This window comes from Rhinatrema bivittatum, chromosome 1 (genome assembly GCF_901001135.1).
Source record: "Rhinatrema bivittatum chromosome 1, aRhiBiv1.1, whole genome shotgun sequence".
NCBI lineage: Eukaryota > Metazoa > Chordata > Amphibia > Gymnophiona > Rhinatrematidae > Rhinatrema > Rhinatrema bivittatum.
This window is the reverse complement of record NC_042615.1, coordinates 739,709,755-739,734,591: the sequence shown is the minus strand read 5'-3', so window position 1 is coordinate 739,734,591 and position 24,837 is coordinate 739,709,755. Positions and strand designations below refer to the sequence as shown.

The 24,837-nt window shown below is 43.5% G+C and overlaps 1 protein-coding gene across 7 annotated transcripts in view; it reads right to left on the bottom strand.

Annotated features, from left to right (window-relative positions):
• Positions 1-255: 255 nt before the first annotated feature.
• The window catches only part of HMGCS1 (3-hydroxy-3-methylglutaryl-CoA synthase 1), a 92,669-nt gene continuing 68,087 nt past the window's right edge, over positions 256-24,837 (bottom strand). For all 7 annotated transcript variants that reach the window (XM_029577890.1, XM_029577851.1, XM_029577872.1 and 4 more), the window contains exons 8-10: positions 16,388-16,513; positions 15,768-15,931; positions 256-2,084 (exon numbers count right to left, since the gene is read on the bottom strand). In XM_029577890.1, coding sequence (XP_029433750.1) covers positions 1,995-2,084; positions 15,768-15,931; positions 16,388-16,513 — 380 coding nt within the window. In that variant the 3' untranslated portion in view covers positions 256-1,994. The remainder of the gene's footprint in view (positions 2,085-15,767; positions 15,932-16,387; positions 16,514-24,837) is intronic.

The window sequence follows — 24,837 nt, the reverse complement described above, 5'->3', positions numbered from 1 at the left end:
CAGAATTACAGTGACTGAAGAGAGCCCATTTTTATACACTCTAGCCTATGTTCCAGCAGGGGACTAATACAGGGCACTACAAGTCCCAAAATAAAAAAAAAAAAAAAAAAAAAAAAAAAAAAAAAAGCAAAGCTAAAGCTCTTGTAGTCTATAAATATAATGTGTTAAAAACTACATAAGTAGGCAAATCTTTATAGCATGGTGTCCCATAAATGCCAAAATAAAATGACAGACTGCTTCAAACTCACAATATAAGACTTTATAATTGCATTAAATGTTTATTGAAAAATAAATAAAAGCCAAGGGACATCGTACAGAACATAGTGTAGACAGAGCACATTTTTACAGCACTAATGTAACTGGACAAGAATTTGAGGGGGGGAGGGAAATCCTGTAGATGCTTTTCTTGAAATCTGAAATGTATATCCTATACAGGAGCACAAGAGGTGTAACTTTACTTTTAAATACCCAAGAAGCTTCATATACTTTTTGTTTTAATTTGCATTACTGTTGAAATTCAGTTAACTGGTTATCGCTGACCAATGTTGCAAGTAGCCCCTTAGGAAAAGTCACTGACAGCAGTTTCTGGATTCTGAGCACTCAGAGAGTTACACAATCTAAAGAAAGAATTCTTCAGTAATTGCTTTCACTCATGAAGAGATGCGATTTGTTTTTTTTATAGCTTCAAGAAGTGTCTTACACTACCACTCCTTTCACTTCAATTTAAGACTAGTGAGTAATGGGCAATCATTACATATTCTATGAGAGCAGCAGCTTCACAATATTAGCAACTCAGAGTAAAAAGGGAGTGAGTAACCAAGGGGAGAACTTCAAAATCTAGAATATATGCATCTCATAAGGATATTGTGAGATACTGGTTAGAGCATAGGATTGTCTCTATGGAGTCCCAACTCAGACGCTGCTCCTAGAACATCCCTTCTTTAACCCAAATATAATTGAGCAATATTGTTCTTTCCCTTTTCATACAGCTCAAGCATTACACAAATGTGCTAGGACATCCATGGAGCTCCTATACAAACTGAAGTACACCGGCATCCTGTTTACATGAAAGACAATATTGTAACTCAAACTAAAAGACAACATTGAGCTTGTGTAGAATCATTACAAATCACCACATCTGCAACTGAAGGTTTTCTACAACTTTATTTTATCAAAGTCAAGACAGGTTTGAGGGGATATGTTTGTCAGAGTTACTCAAGTGCTGCAAATATTCTCATGTACTCACTGTATTAATGACAATTTTACAGCTTAAATTATTCCTGTATTATACAATTTAATGAAATTAATATCAACTGTACAAAAAACAAAGTTACTAATCCCAGACATTTGCAATATTATACAAATACAATACTTGTAAACAAGAATACAATTACCTTGACTCTTAATACAACTGATGTGCTTTTAAAGTTTATAGTAAACAAAAAAAGCACATTGTTCAAGCTTACAACAATGGAATGAAACATTCTTTACATCAGTTCAGTTTTACAAACTACTAAGGCTCATACCTTAACGCAGCACCAGTCACTCACTCAGTTACACATACTGTCAGCACAAGGCTAATGTCCAGCTCAGCTCTTCCAGCGACAGATAACCTCAGCCATTATCACAATAGATATTAGACAGCCTATAATTTTATTCTGAATACAAATGCAACCAAAGGTCAGTATTTTCCCCAATTAAAAAAAGGTTTTGTGAAGGAAAACAAAAATATAGGACCTTGTGCTTTATTACAGTTCTATCTTAAGATAAGATTTTTGTTCACAAAAACCGTAAAAATTACAATTCATGCTTTTTAGTGTTACAAAAACACACAAAGTTTGTTGCCTCTGCTACACTGCAAACAGTATTTAATAAAGAGCCTTTCATGAACATTTCAATATGTAACAGGTTGATTAAGTTAGAGAAACAGAAGCAAGAAGTCATCATTAATCCCTTTTCTCATTTCATTTTGTTCTACACCTCGGAGGGTATTTTTAATGTTCTCCATTACTAATGACGACATCTGCTTCTGGGCCAGCTGTGGTAGGGATTCTTGGCATTTTCTTAGCAGGGCTCAGGATGTGCTGAGGGGAGAAGAAAAAAAATAAAAAACACACGTTAAACTGATAAGCACATGGGTTTGAAATTAGTTCAGTTTTTCTTCAGAAATGTAAAGGTTTTCAATATGTATCATAAAAGGAATACAACAATTGGTTAAGTTGGTTTATCAACAGAGCTCTTCTCTGCATGCCCAATAACAAAGGGCCTGTTAGCCCAGGGGAACATTCTCTCCTCCTTTCAATCTCCACCCCCACCCCATAAAGAATAACCCTCCCCCCTCCCATAATCAGCACACTAGTTTACTACAGCCTTGGGGGAAGAGCTAAATTACTAAAACTTAACTGGAGCCTTAGTGCATCTGTTTCTCTGTCTGGATGCGGGTTGTCTGCCTCTCCATGCCAGTATGTGTGAGCCTATTCCTTTTCAGGAACTTGATGAGAAATAAAATGGGGGCTTTGGATAGGAACTCCAACAAGATGCAGTCTGCTAGTCAACTGGATATTGTCTGTTTAGCAATGGCAGCACCCAACCTATTCCTATCAAAAGAAATAAAAAAGTTGGGTGGAGTTTCTATGGGCTTCTGACCACACCATATAGAAAGCTAAGGCTCACTTGCAGTCCAAACTATGCAGTGCTTATTCGCCTTGGTGCAAATGGGGCTTGGGAAAGAATGTTGGCAGGATATTGGACTGGTTAAGATGGAAGTACATCACCACCTTAGGCAGGATCCTGTCAGGATAAAAAACTTCGTGCAAGGTAAATAAATCACTAAGGCCCAGAGCTCGCTGGCTCTGCACACTCAGGTGAGCACCACCAAAAATATAACCTTCCAGGTCAGGTACTTCAGGTCATAGGTGCTCAATGGCTGAAAAGGAGCTTTCATCAGCTGAGCTACTACACTGAGGTCCCAGACACAAACGGGAGGCCTTAGAGGAGGCTTCAATTGAAGCAGACCCCGCATAAACTACTACAGGCCGTACAGAGATGGGCGTACCATCTACACCATGGTGGTATGCGCCAGTTTCACTCAGATGAACTCTAACAGAGTTGCTTTTCATGCCAGTTTCCAATAGGTGTAGAAGATAATCAAGCAGTTTTTGTGGGGGGCAGGAGAGTGATTCTAGGGCCTTCTGCTCACATCACACGGAAAACCTCCTCCACTTCAGTCCATAGGACTTTCTAGTGGAAGGCTTTCTAGAAGCCATGAGGGCCCGAGACACATCCTCTGAAAGCTCGAGTGGTTGCAGGATTAATCTCTCAACTTCCAGGCTGGGAGCAGCAGGGCCTGGAGGTTGGGGTGCCACAACCTGCCTTAATCTTGCGTGATGAGATGTGGGGAAGGCCCCAGACTGATTGGTCTCCAGATGGACAATTCCCATAGGAGTGGAAACCAGACCTGTCTTGGCCAATGAGAGGCTATGAGGATCATAGTCCGCTTGAAGCTTCAAGAGAGTCTTCGCAACTAAGGGACTTGGAGTATACATGTACAGAAGACTCTTGCCCCAATGATGGGCAAGAGCATCAGAGGCTGGTTTACAGTCTGACCTGTATAGGAAGCAGAACAGAGGCACCTTCCTGTTGCAAGGGGATGCAAACAGATCTACATCAGAGCTCCTCCAGAGGTGGAATATCTGATTCGCTAAACTTTGGTCCAGGGACCACTCGTAGGGTGTGAAGACCAAACTCAGCCTGTCTGCTACCACATTCTCAGTCCCGGCCAGGAACAAGGCTCTGAACAACATCTTGTGGGACAGGGCCCGTGACCAGATCTGGACCTCTTCCTGACATAGGAGGTACGATCCCGTGTCTCCCTGCTTGCCGATATTCCACATGGCTTCCTGGTTGTCTGTTTGGATCAGGACAGCTGATCTCTGAAAGCCCACAGCACGTACCTGATAGCCTGAAGCTCCAGGAATCTGATTTGACAAGTGTTTGTGAGCAAACATCTACATGAGCTCCCCACCCTAAGGTAGACGCATCCATGGTTAGGACAATTTGGGTAGGGGGACTTTGAAAAGAGATACCTCGTTCCAGATTTGAAAGTACCCGCCATCAGGACAATGAGTTCCAGAGAAACGGGATGACTCAGCTGCAATTCTGTAGGCTCTGAATGGCCTGGCACCACTGTGACTTCAGGATCCATTGGGCTCTGCGCAAGTGTAAACATGCCAAGGGAGTGACATGGACGATTGCGCCTTATGGCCCAGCACTCGCAACATGTGCCAGGCTGACACTTTCGGTTCTGCTGAATCTCTGCCGTGATGGTCGTCAAGGTGACAGCCCTCTGACAAGACAGGAAGGCCTTGGCTTGAGCCGGGTCTAGCAAGGCTCCTATGAAGTCCAACTGAGGTGACTGGCTGAAATGGGACTTCAGGTAGTTGAGAATGAACCCTAGTGAGCACAAGGTCAAGCACAAGGACATGGCTGCCCCTATCTGAGATGTGCTCTTGACCAGCCAATCATCCAGACAAGGGAAGACATGCACTTCCAGGCATTTTGAGAAGGCTCATGGGGCTGACGCTAATCCAAACTGCAACACCTGGTACTGGTAGTACTGTTTTCCCACCACAAATTGGAGATACTTCCTGTGACCAGAAAAGAGCTCTATGTGAGTATATGCGTCCTTTAGATCGAGGAAGCATAGCCAGTCCCCTTTTTTGTAAAAGGGGGATCAAGTTACCCAGGGAAACCATCTTGAACTTTTCTTTTTTAGAAACTTCAAATACTTTAGGTCTAGGATAGGATGGAATTTTCCTGTTCTCTTTAAAATCAGGAAGTACCTCGAGGAGAATCTCCACCCTTTGCACTGGTGATATGGGCTTAACCGCTCTGGCCATTAAGAGGGAGGAGAGCTCCGCTAGCAGTAACTCCCGATGTGCTACCGGACCCCAAAATGGGCCCGGAAGGCAATTTGGCAGGACACCTAATTTTATTTTATTTATTTAGATTTTTTTTTATATTCCGCTTTTCGGCACTTCACAGTGTACATCAAAGCAGATTACATTCAGGTACTATAGGTATTTCCCTATCCCCACAGAGGCTTAAAATGTAATTTTGTACCTGAGGCAACAGAGGATAAAGTGACTTGCCCAAGGTCACAAGGAGCAACAGTGGGATTTGAACCCTGGTTTCCTGGGTCATACCCTTGACAGACGATGGCAAGAACCCACCCGTTATATTAGGCCACTGGTTCGCAAAGAACCGCAGCCTGCACCTGACTGGAGGGTCCAAAGTCCCGGGTTCAGGCGACTTGCCTATGCTCCCTATGACCCAGTCAAAACCCTGTCCCTGGAGTTGATGAAGGTGCCAGCTGGGACTTGGAGGCTCTCTGCTGCCTAGGTCAGCCACTGGAGCCCTGATGGTGTTGAAGGGAGGGGGCGGAAGATAGTATTTCCTTTGGCAAAAGAGACTTCCTTGGTCCCTGTCTCACTGGCCTCCTAGAAGAGAACGGGGGGTATGGAGTGCTGGCAAGAGTTGTTGGATGGTTTTATGGTGGTCCCAAAGTTGGGCCACGGCGTCCCTCACCCTATCCCCGAAGAGATTCTCCCCAGTACACAGCATGTCAGCGTGTTGTACCTGTCCTTCTGGTTGGAGATAAGAGGCCCACAGCCATGCCATTCTGCGGGTACCATAGTCTCAATGCCATCTCAAACATCGTAGGTTGCTCGGACCTCACGTTTTCCGCACTCCAGGCCCTTATGCAACAGTGACATGAGGGTGTCCTGCTGCTGTTGAGGCAGCTGCTCAGTCACCTCCCACACCTGCTTTCAGATGTCCTGCGAGTACAGGCTCATGTAGATCTGGTAGGCAGCAATGCAGTTAATGAGAATGGCACCTTGAAATATCTATCTCCCAAGAATGTCCATCACTCCCTGGGTCCTTCCCTGGAGGTACCGAGTAATGAGTTTGAGAATGCTTAGCCCTTTTGAGGGCGGATTCGACCACTACAGACTGGTGAGGCAGCTGACGCTTATCAAATCTGGCAGCTTTCTGAATGAAGTAGACCCTGTCTGCCTTCTTATGAATGGGACACACGGAGGGGGTGTTCCCATTTCCTCAGCAGCATCTTCTTAAGGATCTTGTGCACTGGGACAGCTACAATCTTGCTAGGAGGCTCCATGAACTGGAGGATCTCGAGCATTTTGTGCCTGGCATCCTCCTCCATTAACAAATGAAATGGAACAGCTTCCGCCATCACCCACACAAATTCTGCAAAGGTCAAGTCCTCAGATGGAGACTTCGTTTGCTACTCTGGAGAAGACAGGTCTGATGGAAGACCCTCGGAGGACGACTCCAAAGAATCATCCCCCCAGGGGTCCTCATCCACACTGTAAACTACAGGGGATGGGTCCTTAGATGCTCAGCTTTCATCCAGAGTTGCAGGCACTGGTAAAACTGGATGGGGGACTTTAGCCTCTGCGTCTGCCAGACTAAGTGGAGCTTCCTCCTACTTGGAACTGGCAACGACCACGGGGGAGAATTCTGTGCCCCGCCAGGCACCGAAGCCGTCCCAGGAACAGATGCTGGCTGGGTCGGTAACAAACTGATGAGCACATTGAGCTTCTCCAGAAATGGTAAGAGGACAGATGGCACTGGGTCCAGTGCTGCCTGTGCCACAGGTCCAAAGCCCTGCAGTGCCCACTCCAGCTCCTCCTCAAATTTTGTTGATGCCAACACCAACTGCGATGAAGGAAGTGTAGTCAGATCTTCTTTGGACCCTCAAGGTGGATCAGTGACTGGCATCAGGACCCCTGGCAACAATGGAGGACTGGTTCTCCTTGCCGAGGGGTTGCTTTGTGGGCATTACGGCATGAGCTGGTGCAACCCCGTGCCCAGCACCGTGCACTGACAGGGACCTGTGCTGATGCTTCGTCGGCTTCCCTCGATGTTTGACTCAGTCCTTTCCTGGTGCAGAAACCGATTACGAGGAACCCAATGTCCTTGCCCTGGAGGAAACAGATGGTGGTCCGTCTCCGGTTCCCCTATCCGCCGACAGTTCCGCCAATGTCGATGACATGGTGTCTATCAGTGCAACTCCTTGGTCCTTCAATGCCAATGGCTTGGGCTTCTTTGACCTGAAGAGCTGTTCATAAGAAATTAAGAACATAAGAAATTGCCATGCTGGGTCAGACCAAGGGTCCATCAAGCCCAGCATCCTGTTTCCAAGAGGCCAAAAGCAGGCCACAAGAACCTGGCAATTACCCAAACACTAAGAAGATCCCATGATTCCCTAAGTAAACTTGATTAATAGCCATTAATGGACTTCTCCTCCAAGAACTTATCCAAACCTTTTTTGAACCCAGCTACACTAGCTGCAGTAACCACATCCTCTGGCAACAAATTCCAGAGCTTTGTGCGTTGAGTGAAAAAGAATTTTCTCCGATTAGTCTTAAACATGCTACTTGCTAACTTCATGGAATGCCCCCTAGTCCTTCTATTATTCGAAAGTGAAAATAACCGAGTCACATCTACTCGTTCAAGACCTCTCATGATTTTAAAGAACTCTATCATTTCCCCCCTCCATCTTGTTGAGTCTGTTTCAACGTCCTTTTGGGGTTATCTGGGCACATAAGAGAACCCCAAACGTCATGTGATTCCTCCAGGCAAAGGACACATCTCTCATGTGAATCATTGATGGACATGGTCCTCTGTACCGCGTGCATCACCAAAGACCGAATGTGGTCATGTCGGATAAAACAAAAGGGGTACAAACCAAAAACTATGGCAGCAGGTGCCAATGGCCAGTGTGCACAGAGGCACCGCTGTCATGAAGAATCAACTGTAAAAGGAAACTTACCAAAATCGTTGAAAAGCCTATCTAGAAACACTATATGACAAGACCAAGAGGGATCCAGCAATGGAATAACACGAAAGATCCGCAAAAAATGTGAGAAAAGGAAAGTTTTCCACAAGACCAAAAAAGGCCAAAAGTGAGCTCACTCACACCACGAGGTTTACAGCTCTGCGGAAAAAGAGACTGGAGAGAGATGCTGTGTGTTTGTGTGGTATAGGGCATACTGAGCATGCTCAGTGTGCCTAGTCAAAGTTCTCCATCTGATGTCACCCATGTGTGAGGACTACCATCCTGCTTGTCCTTGCAGAAAGTTGAACTCATGGGAGACTCATCCTAGGAGACAGGCAAGGTGCCGCAGCAGGGCATAGGAGCAAGGATTGGAGTAAGGAGGGGTCACCTATCTGTAATAGAAAGATGCCAAAAATATATCCAACTGGGAATGCTCTTTCACCAGATTGGCGATGATAGCTACAAAAGCAGAACCCGCACAGACATACACATTGTGGAAATATCTTGATATGTCATGCATGCATACATGAAGTATAAAGGCTTTGCATGGTTAAATTATGAGGAGGTCTTTAGGGAAAGGATGGCAGATACCCCAGAAATATGAGTGTCACATGACCTCTGGCCCCTCATCTGGGCAGGATGTGAACTGTTCCTTTTGGGATTCAGCCAGCAGCAATGTCCAGGCAAAAGGCAACCCTTCCATCTCTGATGCCTACTGGTGGTTCAATCAGGGTGGTTGCATAGCCTCAGAATGCAAATACAAGCACATTTGCATATCTTGATTAGAGATAAATTGTCCTCCGAGCTGACCTTGAGGCATACTGCAGCACATTTTCCCCCACTAGACCCTTCCGTCACATGGTATCACCTTTGCAGCAGTACCTAAAAAAGGAAAGGTCTGCCTGTTAATTTCATCCTGCAAGAGCAGTGCTCTGTACAATACACCTCATTCAACAGCACTGTGGACATGCTCAGGCAGAACAGAGATAGTTCCTGGATGACCAAGGCAGACAGAGTCTCCACATTTCAGCTACTTCTGTTCACCCGGAGAGCTTTCCCTTCCTCGTTCTTCAATTTGAAGGTGCATGCCTATGGGCTGCTCCATATCCTGTGCTTATTTCAAGTTTAGCACATTTCTGCATTGGGAAGCCATTGATCATACAGGGACACCAAACATTATCCATTACTTGGACAATTTCTTACTTGTAGGGCATGATGCATCTGTATTCCAGTTCCAGAGTTGGCCTCCTAACCTGGTGTTCTGCTTGGACAATTTAGAGGGCATGGCCAGATGCCTTACCTTCTCTTAGGCACAGAGCTCGACTCCACAGCTAAAATGTCTAGACTTCTACAGGACAAGCTGGCCAAGTTGGCTAGTTTATCAGTTCGACTCGTGAAGCCAGGAAGGTCACCTTTTGGCAATTAAGGTCTTTTATATGGTCTCTTGTTTTTGCCTGCAAGGTCATACCCATAGGACACTTTCTGTGCAGGTTGACTAGCAACAGTAGGAATCAGCAGGGACCATCACTGGATAAGAGAGAGTGTCCACGCAGATGCAGGATGACCTTGTCATTTGCAACGTCTTCCTGGCTAGGTTTAATGGAGTATCTATGTGGTTTCCACTTCTATCAGCAGTGAAGATTTACAATTCTATTGTGATAAAAAACGGATTCTCCCAGAAGTATTCTTTCCTGCTAGGGGTTTTGGTGCACTGCCACTGGAATGGGGACCATTGGGAGTCATGTGTAGTATCACCTTTCGGGAGCTCTTCCCAATTATGGTTGCCTTACATGTCTAGGGTGACCAACAGAAGGGTGTTATTTCACTGCAATAACATGGCAGTGGTGGACGTCATCAGCAGCCAATCTGTAGAGTGCCTGCTGGTTTCAGAGCTATTAAAAGAATATTTGTTATAATGTGCATGCCGTTTAACATCCCAGGCTGCAAAAATCAAATTGCTGACTCTCTTGTTTGTTGTCAGTGGTCCATTTTCAGGAAGCTGGTGCCAGGAGCAGAAATAACTGGAATCCCTATACCGGGTCATTTGTGGAACTTGGCGCTCGGAGGCATGGGAAATCCTGCACAGATCAGTGGCCTCTGGTACCTGAAGACCTACAGAGGTGGCTATGACCAGCTGAAGCAGACATCTAGTTTGATCCCTTAACATCTTGTGGTGGAGCACATTATTTCTGATAAGCGTTCAGGAGTCTATAGGGGAACAGTCTGTTCACACTTGGCAGGTTTTGCCTTTGCCAGAGCCCTGGACTGGCCAAACCCTACCTGGGGTTTTGTTGTTGAAAGAGTAATGGCTGGATAGGCGAGGGGAATGGGCTTAAGCCTGGATACTCATAACCATGTCGCTCATGAATGCTTGTTGGCCCTTTGGCATTCTTTGCCAATGGTAGCCCCTTCTGAATTTGAAACAGTCTTAGAGTTGGCTTTTCCTTAGCCTTTTTTGCTGGTTGGGGAACTGGTGGCAGCATCATGCAACAGGGACCACAAATGCTGCCTATTAGCATCAGGAACATTGTAACATAGTATTGATGGCAGAAAAAGACCAAAATGGTCCATCCAGTCTGCCCAGCAAGTTTCTTATGGTAGAAACTGCCACTCCTTGCAGGTTACCCCCATGTTTCTGTTATGAAACAAACTAGCACAGCTCATACAACGGTCAAAAATGGATCAGTTGGGTAAGGGGAAGTTTATCACATAGTCAGAAATATTAGGTCTTGTCACTAGCCCGGTATCCAATGTGAGGAATTTGCGTCCGCAAAGCAAGGGTCATTTCCTATCACATAAGGATGGTTCTCCCCTGAGCAGCTTTCAGTTCTCTACCATTCTTATGCAGGCCCTTCAGGTTGCTGGAATACAGACAAGGAGATATAGCATCCACTCTTCCAGTATTGCTGCAGCCTTCAGTGCAATCACCTCCAGTCTCCCAGCTGGGACCATTGAGAGGATAGGTCTGACGCTGTAATACCTACACCCCTTTCATTAGGATGGCTTACCAGGATTTTGCCTTAACTGAATTTTGTCCTATTCAGTATAGGAGTCAGGTGGTAGCAGACAACAATATGGATCATTCATACATCTTATGTTCAGACAGCCTTACTACCATGCGGTGGGCTATCCACATGGCCCAAATCTATGTATTAGTGCTACAATCCAACCTTTATTTGCTTAGTGTGGGCACAGGGTGGATTTCAGGGGTTGGGGGGAGGGAGTTCTCCTTTTCTTTACATAGGTTAGCAAAAGACCTGAGTTTATAGTTTAACCTATTATCAAGGTTTGAGAGAACAAAAACCCAAAAGAGTTAATGGTCTGAAAAATTCTACCTAAAATCTTTTAAGAACATAAGAACATAAGAAATTGCCATGCTGGGTCAGACCAAGGGTCCATCAAGCCCAGCATCCTGTTTCCAACAGAGGCCAAACCAGGCCACAATAACCTGGCAATTACCCAAACAATAAGAAGATCCCATGCTACTGATGCAATTAATAGCAGTGGCTATTCCCTAAGTAAACTTGATTAATAGCCGTTAATAGACTTCTCCTCCAAGAACTTATCCAAACCTTTTTTGAACCCAGCTACACTAACTGCACTAACCACATCCTCTGGCAACAAATTCCAGAGCTTTATTGTGCGTTGAGTGAAAAAGAATTTTCTCCGATTAGTCTTAAATGTGCTACTTGCTAACTTCATGGAATGCCCCCTAGTCCTTCTATTATTCGAAAGTGTAAATAACCGAGTCACATCTACTCGTTCAAGATCTCTCATGATCTTAAAGACCTCTATCATATCCCCCCTCAGCCGTCTCTTCTCCAAGCTGAACAGCCCTAACCTCTTCAGCCTTTCCTCATAGGGGAGCTGTTCCATCCCCTTTATCATTTTGGTTGCCCTTCTCTGTACCTTCTCCATCGCAACTATATCTTTTTTGAGATGCGGTGACCAGAATTGTACACAGTATTCAAAGTGCGGTCTCACCATGGAGCGATACAGAGGCATTATGACATTTTCCGTTCTATTAACCATTCCCTTCCTAATAATTCCTAACATTCTATTTGCTTTTTTGACTGCTGTAGCACACTGAGCCGACGATTTTAAAGTATTATCCACTATGATGCCTAGATCTTTTTCCTAGGTGGTAGCTCCTAATATGGAACCTAACATTGTGTAACTACAGCAAGGGTTATTTTTCCCTATATGCAACACCTTGCACTTGTCCACATTAAATTTCATCTGCCATTTGGATGCCCAATCTTCCAGTCTTGCAAGGTCCTCCTGTAATGTATCACAGTCTGCTTGTGATTTAACTACTCTGAATAATTTTGTATCATCCGCAAATTTGATAACCTCACTCATCGTATTCCTTTCCAGATCATTTATATATATATTGAAAAGCACCGGTCCAAGTACAGATCCCTGAGGCACTCCACTGTTTACCCTTTTCCACTGAGAAAATTGACCATTTAATCCTACTCTCTGTTTCCTGTCTTTTAACCAGTTTGTAATCCACGAAAGGACATCGCCTCCTATCTCATGACTTTTTAGTTTTTGTAGAAGCCTCTCATAGGGACTTTGTCAAACGCCTTCTGAAAATCCAAATACACTACATCTACCAGTTCACCTTTATCCACATGTTTATTAACCCAAAAAATGAAGCAGATTTGTTAGGCAAGATTTCCCTTGGGTAAATCCATGTTGACTGTGTCCCATTAAATCATGTCTTTCTATATGCTCTACGATTTTGATCTTGAGAATAGTTTCCACTATTTTTCCCAGCACTGAAGTCAGGCTCACTGGTCTATAGTTACCCGGATCGCCCTGGAGCCTTTTTTAAATATTGGGGTTACATTGGCCACCCTCCAGTCTTCAGGTACAATTGATGATTTTAATGATAAGTTACAAATTTTAACTAATAGATCAGAAATTTAATTTTGAGTTTCTTCAGAACCCTAGTAAAAGCTAGTCAGTCTTAGTAGCCCCTTTCTGAGTTGCCATCAACATGCCCCAGTTTAGAACACAGAGTGAATTTTCTAAACAGATGTGTGCAAGTAGCTTATACTGACATATATGCTATTTTCGATACATCAAAAGTTAGGGATGTGCACAATTTTTTTTTTGACAGGGGCTACTGGTGCCATTGGTCGGCCCCTGTCACATGGAAGGAGCAATGGATGGCCCGCGCCATTTTCTAAGATGGTGCCTGCTGTCCATTGCTCTTACCATGTGACAGGGGACGACCAATGGCACCAGTAGCCCCTGTCACATGGTAAGGGCAAAGGGCCACAGGTGCCATTTTGATTCCTGGCAGGCCTGACGGCCTGAAAGTGGAAGATCGCTCCCGGGACCCCCGCTGGACTACCAGGGCTTTCAGTAAGTCGGGGGAGAGGGGGGGGGGGTGTTGTCATTAAAGTAAATTTGAAGGGTTGTTTTTGGTTTTTTTTAAATAAATAAATGTGCCCCTCCCCCCTGCACTAACCTGAAAACGAATTTTTCACGAATTTTGGGAAAAATCCATTTCGCGAATTAGGCAATTTCGTTGAAATTGCATAATTCGTTCTAGACGAATGCACATCCCTATCAAAAGTACATGCGCACTTTCATTTTTGCATGCACATTTACATGTGCAAATAAGGGGTGATTTGGAGGCAAACTTGCGTAGGGCCAAGAGTTACGCACTTAAAGGTGAATTTTAAAAGCCTGACGTGCATAGAAATCAGGGAATGTGCGAATATATTGGGCTGGTGCGCACTGAGCAGATTTAAAAAGCATGCACAAACGAAAAATGTCCAAAAAGGGGAAGTCGTGGTCTAGGCAGGGCATGGGCGTTTGGAATTTTACCATGAAATTTGCATGTAAATACTTATGGTGCACTGGTGCGTGCCAGGGTGCCTGCTGTGGAATTGCTATGGACAACGTGTAAGTTAGAGAACAAAAAATCTAGACCAACCAATGGGGTTTTAAAGGGGGGGGGGGGGGAAGGGAGGCTAATAAACTAGTGGGTGGTTGGAAGTCCTATCCCTTAACTGGGCGAACTGGGAAAACTGCCAATTGCGTCAGCTCGCATGCCTTTTAAAAAATTCCCCTATTTATGCAATAGAAGCAGCATTTGCAGACACAGACGCATGTCCACTTAAAATTGAGCGCACATGTGCGTGCATATTATAAAATGGCCACAAGTTACCATCTTAGGAGGTAATTTTCAAAGGAGTTATGCGCGTAAATGTAACATGCTGACGTAGCAATTCTCAAAAGCCAGTTTTACGCAAGTAAATGCTTTTTAAAATCAGTCCCTCAATTGCTATTTTATTTGGCAGCTTGTGGGCACAATTTTATACCTGCTAATTATCTAGCACAACTGATACCAGACTTGTCAGTTGTCTGCTGTTGGTTGGGTGGGAGGTGTAGGTGAAATGGGGGCAGTTCAGGATGAAGAACTAGGAGGATCTCTATGACCTCGTGAAGGGAAGGGTTAACTGGTGGAGATATCAGCAAACTGGTGACTAATTACATATACGTTTTAAAATATACTGACATTATGCATGAAAACCAGGATTTTACACACAAATTATATTTACGCATGCATATGTTTATAAAATAGCTAGGAAAGGTACACTCTTTCAATGAATTGTATGTATTCATGCATAACCAAACTTATGCACATTATGTTCTGGGTAGACATATGCGCATTTTATAATCTGCATGTACAGGTTATAAAATACTGTAGTAGATCTATATGCAGCCATACATGCAAGTATATGGGTCCACGTGTAGATCTTTGAAAGTTATCCTCTATTTATTTATTTATTTATTTGATGAGTTTTATATACCGTTATTCGGTTGAGCCATCATAACGGTTTACAAAAGTGTACAGTATCTTGTAACAGAGCATTAGAAAGAACAGTACTTAACAGATGGGTAGCAGTACAGAACCATTTGAACTATTAAACAATATCATAGAAATAGATATCAAGTCCAGAAAGATTTAAAATAAGGATAGATGGGGAGGGAAGGCAGAAAAGGGAGGAAGGGGTGAAATTATGCGGTAAACAATTGGGAGTTTAGTTGGAGGTCGGGATCATTAGATGATTGAAAGTCAGTGAGGAATTTGCGGAAAATTATTGTTTTTAAGTCCTATGTTTAAAAATATAAATGTATATGTTTCTTAATCCAAGCCTACTGTATTTGAACACAAGTCTAACATTTGTCATCACCTGCTATAACTAACCGCCTCTATTCTATAAAATTCAGTGTTACTGGCAAAGCAATGAGGGACATTTAACCAGAAGACAGCTTGTGTCCTCCCAGCTAGGCTTTCCAAACTTCAGGTGGGCCTGCTTGGGAGTGACAAGAGGAGGGTTACAGCAATGTTTTAACTTCAGGCAGGTGGGAGAAAGATGTCGGTAAACCAGCTAAGTTTAAAGCCGTGCCTTGGGAACATCACCATGCTGGTTTTTTTTTTTTATCCGGAAAAGTTTTAGCCAGGTAAATTACTACCTGACTAAAAAATGTATCTGATCAGCAATGGGGGTGAGGTGGGCTGGGGCAGAGGGGTTAAAAAAAAACCATCTAAATCCTGAGATTTGTCTGGCCAAGTCCTGAACTTAGCTGGACAAACCTTCTGAATATGGACCTCTCTAGATTCATCTCAAGAGAAAAACTGAATATAATCTGAGAAAGGGTGGCAAGTTATTGTCGCCCGTAAATAATTATATTTAGATGTTCACCTTAATTATTTAAAATTCTACTTACTAAACATCAAGTTGTTAAAAATATTTTGTTGCAAGATAAACTGTAATCAACTTTGCACATTTCATAAATCTGTTTGTCTACCTTAATCTGTCTCATCCTAGATTTTGGAGAATGCATGCTTTACAGTGGTTAAGTTTTATTTTATTACTTCATTAACTGTACTTGAATGGACAGCATCCACCCCAGCTTCCAAAGGTCTGTCCTCCAGCAGGGAGCGACGTGCATACTGCCGCCTGTGCTTTTCATCCACTCGCACCAGGTACCAAGTGCCAGCAAAAAGATTCTCCACTGAACCTTGAGGAATATAATTGGCTGCAAAATCACACAGAATCAAGTATGTGAAAATGGTGTTCAATGCAGAAGAAAAAAAAATAAGAGCATAGATTATCTATTACTGGTCTTCATTCTGCCTCTCTTCCCAGATCTAAGCTAATGCATACAACAACAAAAGTAATTAACATATGCAGAATTCAAAACCTCCAGGTTTCCTGCAAATTCTCTAAAGTAATGCTAATGTACAATTTCTGTGTAGGTGATGCTTGAAATTTGCTATCTAGAATCCCATATTTTCTCCATATTTGTGCACTGGGAAACTAGATATGAAAAGCGGGCCAATTATGCTTTTGTGAGACTCCATAAGTGTTGACGGCATGAAATGCCAAACCTTGATTAATAAAATAAATAAAATCTTGACTGGTGTGTGGATCTGTTTACTGTTAAAGGGCTTCAGTGCTCAGTCTCTATTTATAATTGTAAACTAGCAGATACCTAAATGATGCGTGTCTTCTCGAAGCTTCATATTTTCAGCAAAGACACCTGGTGCAACACATTGTCTCGTGTCAAGTCGTGCTTTGAGGTCAGATAAGCTAGCTGTTAGCTTATCCAAAGAAGAACCTGAAAAGAAGTCACCCAGAAATGAAATGAAGGTGGTTTACAATACGTTTTCAGATTGGAGCATTGTTAGCCTCAAACACACTTCTGTTTTAATGCCCTCTCCACACCAACCCCGACAAAGGACAATAACAAAACGTGGCCTTTGGATGTGGACCAAGAGTAGAATTTACAGGTGTGTTGTAATACACACACACACACACACTTTTTTCAGCTATTTTAAAGCAAAAGAAAAATATATGATCATCAAGGAAGCAATATGGAGGGGCACCTATCGGTGCACAGGGTTGAAGCGAGAAGAGTTCCAGAGGGAGAATGCAGATTAAGGCACATACACGCAGGAGGCTGGTGTGGTGGCTTATTTTATATAGTGGCTAGAGAAAGTCTACACCCTCTTCCAAAATGATCACCTTTTGTTGCTTTTTGGCAAATAAAATGCATTGTTCAATGCACACATCCTACCCCACAACTGCCAAGTAAAAATATATGCTCCAGAATTCATTTTCTAAGGAAGTAGATGTAACATGGAATAACTTGGTTGGATAAGTGACCACCCCCTTGTATATCTGTAGCAAAGCTCTGGCATAAACAGCCACCTTCAAAAGCACACTCCAAATAAACTAAGCCCATATATGTAAAACTGTACTAATTCACATGACAGGATAGATTTAGCCTTGCCTATTGGTTCTCTCTGCTGGGTTGTGCATTTTAAAGCAAAGACCTATCCATAAGCACCAAGAAGCTGTCCAAAGAGCACTGGGATAAAAGCTACAAAAAGGCACAGATCTAAGGATGGGTATAAAAAAAATGCAAAGTCCTTGAATATCTCTGGGAGCATAATCAAGAAGTGGAAGGTATAGTGCACCACCAAGATCCTGCCTACACCAGGGCATCCCACCAAACTGGATGACTAATAAAGGAGGCAACTGGTCAGGGAGGCAACCAAGAAGCCAATGGCAACATTGAAAGAGCTACAAGCTGCCACTGCCAAAAACTGGTCAAAGTATACATGTGACAATATTCCAAGTACTCCACAAATATGGCCTGTATGGTAGGAGGCAAGAAAGAAACCATTACTCAAGAAAACCCACTTTCAATCTCATTTGAAGTCAGCAAAAGGAACACTCTGAATACTGTAGCCACATGGCAAAATGTTCAGTGATCTGATAAACTAAAAAAAGGAAAAAAAAAAATGTCTTACCTGTTAATTTCCTTTCCTTGAATCCTGCTACACCAGGCCAGATGCATGGGTTATTCCCCCCAATCTGCAGATGAAAATGGAGAACACAGCCTATATATCATCATAGGTGCCGCCCAGTGAAAGCCATTATTCTCATGACTAAACAATAGAAGCAGAAACAATCTCCACAAATCTCCCTAGAAAAAGAGAAACAAAGGGGTCAAGCACACAAATAAAAGTTAACCTCAGTTTTCCAAAAGAAGAATAAAGATTTTTTTTTGAGGGGGGGGGGGGAACGACATCTTAATATTTTGCAAGCCCAAAACTTCCTGGGTGGGTGCTGGACTGGTAGAACAGGATTCAAGGAAAGGAAATTATCAGGTAAGAGAAAAAATCTTTTTCCTTATCATCCTGTTCTACTAGTCTAGATGCATGGGAAGTGCCCAAGCTAATTAATCTGGGAGGTGAACAAGTTAGAGCCAATTTGGGAATGCCAGCTCCAAAACTGTGTTTTCCTGGACATGAATGACCAACCTATGATTTTGTAAAGGAATGCAAGGAAGACCAAGTGAATGCCTTACAAAATATCCCCCAGACCAAAGGCTGAAGATTCAGCCCAAGAAGATGCTTGACCTCTTATTGAATGTACATGAAGCTTGATGACATTTCAGAAGGTAAGCTGATACAACCATCTTCTTAATCCACCTAGCTAAATAAGCTTTAGAAGCTACATCACACCTATGCAGGGTCCTCCAAATAAGACAATCAGATTTGTGAGATGGATTAGTGGCTACTAAATATATCAGGAGAATCCACATGTCCAATATTCAGAGTTACTTCTTACCACAACATTCCTCCAGTCAAAGGCAGCAGACAAACTGGCTGATGCAAGTAGACTGGAGAAACCACCTTATGCAGAAAGGAAACGAAGAAAACAAAACCAAAAAGGTTTCCCTGCAAAACAAAGCTTGGAATTCAAAAATACATCTGGCTTTCAGGCTGTGTTAGAATAAAGGGACAGAGGATGTGAAGTCACTCTGGGGTAATGCATTAGGGAAAACCTAGCTCTCACACAACAGTATAATTGCATACATGAGATAACATTTCCTTGTATATAATGAAGAAAATGATAATTAGCCATAATGAAGCAGCTTTGCTTAGACACATAGTAAATGAGTCAATTATAATTACATATTTATAAAAAACCTGCTTTTGCTTAAAGACACAGTTAATTGAATTGCTCAAGCATAAGGGCCATGGAAGTGCTGAATATTATTGTGCCGAAAAAAAGTTAAGTGAGGCTGTCTTGCTTAGATAGATGAGGGGAGAGAGAGAGAGAGAATAGAAGATAGATAAAGTAAAGTCTTCTCGGCAAGCAGCAATGATGTAAATATAACAGAAAATTGCTTTTAACATATTTTAACATAAAACTTATGTATATGCCTTCTTACTGGTCCCTTGTTTCATAGCCCCTGCAGCCTAGAAATAAGAATATGCTTTGAATTCTCATAGTTAACTACTTTTTACAAAAAGACTGCTTTTACTAAAAAATAAGGAACTAGCAGAACTATATTTTGCTTTAGTAAAAGCAAAGACGTAGCACCTGGAGCGCATGTCCTTCTGGATATGGGTGTTGGCTAAGTTGTAATGGACAAGAAGAAAGGACTGCGCTTGTGCCAGTATCCCTAAAAAAAAAAAAAAAAAAAGAAGAAGTTAGCCAGCCAAGATGCAAGACCGAACAAATGGATGAGACCTTGAACTAATCTTATTCTTCAGCAAGAAGTCCTATTCATTCCGGGGGAGCTGATGCCCTACTCCCAAGCAGGGACAACCAGGTTGCCATACTCCCTCGAAGGAGACAGGAACTCATCTGACTGCTTGCAGAGGAACCACTGATGACAAATCCTTATAAATACATTCTTTGTTTTGTTCTCTCTTTGGGCCATTCTGATAAGTGGTCCTGTATTATCAATACCTTATCAGAATATTGCTTTTCCTTATATTACATTTATTATAACTATTGCTTTTTATTGTAATCATTGCTTTTACCAAAATACTTATATACACATATTATTGTGGATGTGCCTTATTTCCACTGAGCAACAACCACCAAAAGAATAAAGGTAAAAATATCATCACACAGGCCTTCAGTAGTGCTAAATATCCTCTTGTGTAACTTTGACCTCAAGGACCAAGCCGCAAGGTTAGATGGAATTGGGTCTTCCATTAGAACTGGACCTTGGTTTAGTAGATCCGGAGACCCTCAAAATCAGCTCAGGGAATCCACCATGTATCAGGGTCTTTTTATCTTTATCAAAGTCCTTCCTATTAGAGACTGGAAAAGAAACATGAACAATAACTCCTCTCTCTGGTCATGCTGAACTAGTCAATCTATTCTTTCAGAGCCGAATTCCTACTGTCAACTGAAGAAATCTGAGAGCCTCAGAAATCTTGCCAGTCACTATCAGATCCACACAAAGGATTCTCCAATGATTCAATATCTTCTGAAAGGCCTCCTGGCTGAGCTCTCATTTCCCCAAAATCTTGAGGGTAGACTGAATTGCTAGCTTTCTGCTGGGTGAAACGTATGGGGAGATCATGAAAACGGCAGAAATCAAAGTTGCGAATTCCAGAGCATAACATAACAAAATCTAGACTCTTCAGATATGATATTAAGTGGTCCATTTTTTTTTTAAGGTCTTGTTTCTCCAAGAGCTTTCACCTTCTTTCTAAATCTTTCCTTGAAAGGTAGTTTGTGCAGACAATCCTTGGAATATCCATCCATTGCCCACTGCCATAGCCATAAAAAGCCTGTGAGCCACCACAAGAGATGTCACTGACCTATAAGAAATTCTGATAAGAAGATACATAACTTCAGCAAAGATCACACCAGCCGATTCAAGATGAGACACCACCTGACCCTCTAGGAGGTACTGTATCCAGCACAAAAGAACCTGAGCCACATAACCCCGACAAATAGCAACCTGTGCTGATAAAGCTGTGGAAGTGAATGCATTCTTTGTAAGGACCTTGTAAGAACCTGGGGATCCTTTGGCCTCCTCCACTAGGAGAGTTGTCCTGCATCTAATTGCTGAAACCAAGGTATCTACCCATGGCTACTGAAAAAAAGGTGCCAAATAGCATTTAGGGGAAAGAGTACAACTGGATTAAAGCTTTGACACCCTATAGACCAATTTTAGCAGATCTCCATTCTGATAACATCATCTCTTCCAACTGTAGTGAGAAAGTTTTAGACTATTTGCAAATTCCCTGAACAACAGGGCCCATGCAAGAGACTCCAGCATCTTATCTGACATCCTGAGGAATTTAACCACCTGGGCATTCAGAGAAACAACATCATCCTTGAAAAACAGATGGATGAAAGTGTTCTCTTCCCCTTAAAAGGAAAGAATTCATTCACTCTTGCAGGGATCACCACTACATCTTTCTCCAGCTCAGAAACTGAAGGGATTCTTAAGGTATTCTCTAGGCTGACCAGCTTTGCTGCTAACTTAGCAGGCACCCAACCTGCGGTTGAAGTGTTTGGCACAGGGACCAGGCCCCTCCTTCACCAGGCCTCTGGGAAACACAGTAAGAATGATGGAAAAAAAATCATGGGTCCTAACTGAGCAGAAAGCATGCACTGACAGGAAGGAAGCAAAATGCAGCGGTTCCCACCGAATGCAGCTCCAAGTCTGATCCTGGCTCCTCATTGTGACTCTCCAATACCTCCACGCTATCCGAAAAAGACCCCACTGCCTCCATCTTGCCCATAGCATTGTGATCATTCCCCAGGAGTAATTTCATTCATTCTGCATTCTGTTAGGTTACATATTAGGAGTTACCACTCAGGAAAGATCTGGGCGTCAGTTGGTCTTATATTGAAATTGTTGGCTCAGAATGCTGTGGCGGTCAAAGAAGCAAAACAGAATGTTAAGAATTATTAGGAAGGGAATAGCAAAATGGAGGATGTCTCTGTATTGCTCCATGGAAAGACCACTCCTTGAATACTATGTGTAATTCTGGTCTCCGCATCTCAAACCAGATATAGTTGCACTGGAGAAAAGTACGCAGAAGAGCGACCAAAATGCTAAAGGACATGGAACAGCTCCCTTATTTATTTATTTATTTATTAACTTTTATCTACCGACATTCGTGAAGCACATCATGCCGGTTTACAATGAACTCAGGTGGGAGATACAGTATAACAATATGACAATAAAACAGTATGAAAAAACTAACGCAAGAGCAAAAAACAAACCAAAACCAAATACAACAAAATAAACAATAAATGGAACCAAGGAATAGAGATTTGAGGGGGGTAGGGGGGGGGAGAAAAGGGAAGGTGTAGGAGGTGGGTGGGAAAGGGGGATAAGGGGGGAAGGGGGGAGAGGTATAGTTAACAGAGGTAAAGGGAGGGAATAAAGCGGAAAAGAGGAATACTATGTACAGATGACTAATGTACAGGAAACATTTGATTAAATAGGAATATGGAACAATTGAAATAGGAGGTAATTGCTGGGAAGGGTTTCTTCAAGGGTATGTAGGGGGTGTGGAGGGCAGGGGAAAAAGGGGAAAAAAAAGGGGGGGGGAAGGGTGGTGGCTGGGTCTTATGTCTTATGAGGAAAGACTCTTTAGTCATAAGACTCTTTAGTCTTATGAGGAAAGACTAAAGAGTTTAGGGCTGTTCAGCTTGGAGAAGAGACAGCTGAGAGGGGGGGGGAGGGGGGGATATGATAGAGGTCTAAAAAATCATGAAAGGACTTGAACAGGTAAATATGAAATGGTTATTTACTCTTTTGGATAATACAAAGACTAGGGGGCACACCATGAAGTTAGAAAGGAGCACTTTTAAAACAAATCAGAGAAAATTCTCTCACTCAATGCACAGTTAAGCTCTGGAATCCGTTGCCAGAGCTTGTAGTTAAGGCAATTAGTGTAGCTGGATTTAAAAAAAGTGTGGATAAGTTCCTGGAGGAGAAGGCCATAAAACTGCTAATCAAGGACCAATTTTCCTTTCCCTGTCCATACCCAGATCAGGCCAGACTCCTGGGATGTACCAATGCTTACCTAAACTGGGTGGGGCTGCGAGAGTTCTGCTTGAAGTACAATCTCTCCAAAACTGCCACCCAGGCGCCTGGACATCCAGGCGATAATGTCTGGAGAAAGCGTGCAAAGACTTCCAAGTAGCTTCCCTGCAAATTTCTTGTGGCGACACTAGCTGACATTTGGCCCAGGATTCGCTTGCGACTGTCGAGTGAGCTCTCAGCCCCTGAGGCACCGAACGGCCCAAACAAATAGAGGCCAAAACTATGGCCTCTTTCAGCCATCACGCTATGGTCGCTTTCAAAGCTTTTTGCCCCTTCTTCACACCACTCCAGAGAACAGATGGTCAGAAACTCAGAAACTGTTAGTGACTTCCAGATACCACAACAGCACCTGCCTCACATCCAGACACCTCAACTCCTTTACCAAAGGGACTGTCCTATCCACATTTGGAAAAGCTGGTAACTCCACTATCTGGTTCAAATGAAAGGAGGAAACAACCTTTGGCACAAAAGAGGGCACTGTATGCAAAGAAACACCAGAGTCCGAAAACCTGAGAAAAGGATCTCTACATGATAGGCCCGAAGCTCAGAAATCCGCCTAGCCGAACAAATCACCACCTGAAAAAAATGACCTTTAGGGTAAGGTCTTTTATCATCGCTCTGTGCAGCGGTTTGAACAGCCCCCACTCAAAGCTTAAAGAACCAAGTTCGAGCCATGGGGGCCAAGCCTTCTAATCCGGAGATGCAAATGTTTGGCTCCTAGCAAAAAACGTACCACATCCGGGTCAGCAGCCAAAGACACACCATGCCTCCTGCCCCTAAGGCAACCCAAGGCAGCCACCTGGACTCTTAATGAATTGAAAGACAAACCCTTCATCAATCCCTGCTGCAAAAAGTGATTTAAAAAAACCGACATGTGCCACTGAAGCCCGAAAGGGATCTACACTATGCTCTCTGCACCAAATCTCAAACACCTTCCACAACCACACGTAAGCCAGGGAAGTGGATTTCTTCCTTGCTTGCAGCAGTATGGTAACCATGGATAACCCTTATCTCTTAGACACCTCCTCTCAAAAGCCAAGCCGGGAGAGAGAAGTGATCCACCTGATCCAAAAATATAGGCCCCTGGTGAAGCAGATTGGGAAGGTGAGCCAAATGAAGCAGGCCATCCATGGCAAGATTCGCGGATCTAGTCAATCATGACAGATATGGCCATTCCGGAGCCACCAGAATCACCTGTCCCAGATGAAGCTCTGCTCTTTGCAAGACCTTGTCCAGAGGCCATAGCGGAAACACATACAGAAGAATGTTTTGGCCGACCAAAGCATCGACCCTTTCTGCCCCATGCTCTCTTCTTCGGCTGAAGAATCTCGGAGCCTTGGCATTGTTGCACGATGCCATGAGGTCCATGCGCAGTACTCCCCCACCTGCGACAATTCAGGAGCATGGCCTCCTCAGACAACTTTCACTCTCTGGGATCCAGCTTTTGGCGACTGAGGAAATCTGCTTGAACATTGTCTAGTCCACAACGTGAAAAGCTGTCAGCATCTCCAAGTAGAGCTCCACCCAGTGGACTAACTCTTGTGCCTTCTGCACCACCGCCCGACTCTTGGTACCAACCTGTCGGTTGATGTACACCACCGTCTGACAACACTCACGGACTTGCCCCGAACAAGAGGAAGAAAGGCCTGTAATGCCAGACGCATGCCCTCGTCTCCAGATGGTTGATGGACCAATACATCTCCTCCAGAGACCACAGTCCCTAAGCCACTTGAGCCTGACATACAATCCCCCAACCGGAGAGACTGGTGTCGGTTGTGACCACTATCCAATCCGGAACCTCCAAAGGCATCCCGCAGGTCAAACTGTCCCGACACAGTCACCAATCCAGACTCGCCTGGGCGCCGAACATAAGAGGCAGCTTTCTACCTGGCGAGCAAGGCCGACTGAAGCAGACTCATATGAGCGAAGGCCCAAGGGACCAATTCCAAAGTGGAAGCCATTGACCCAAGAACCTGCAGATAATCCCAGACCTTGGGAGTCGAATTGTTGAGCAACTTGCCAATCTGTCCCTTGGTGAGAAAACCTTTTCCAAGCTT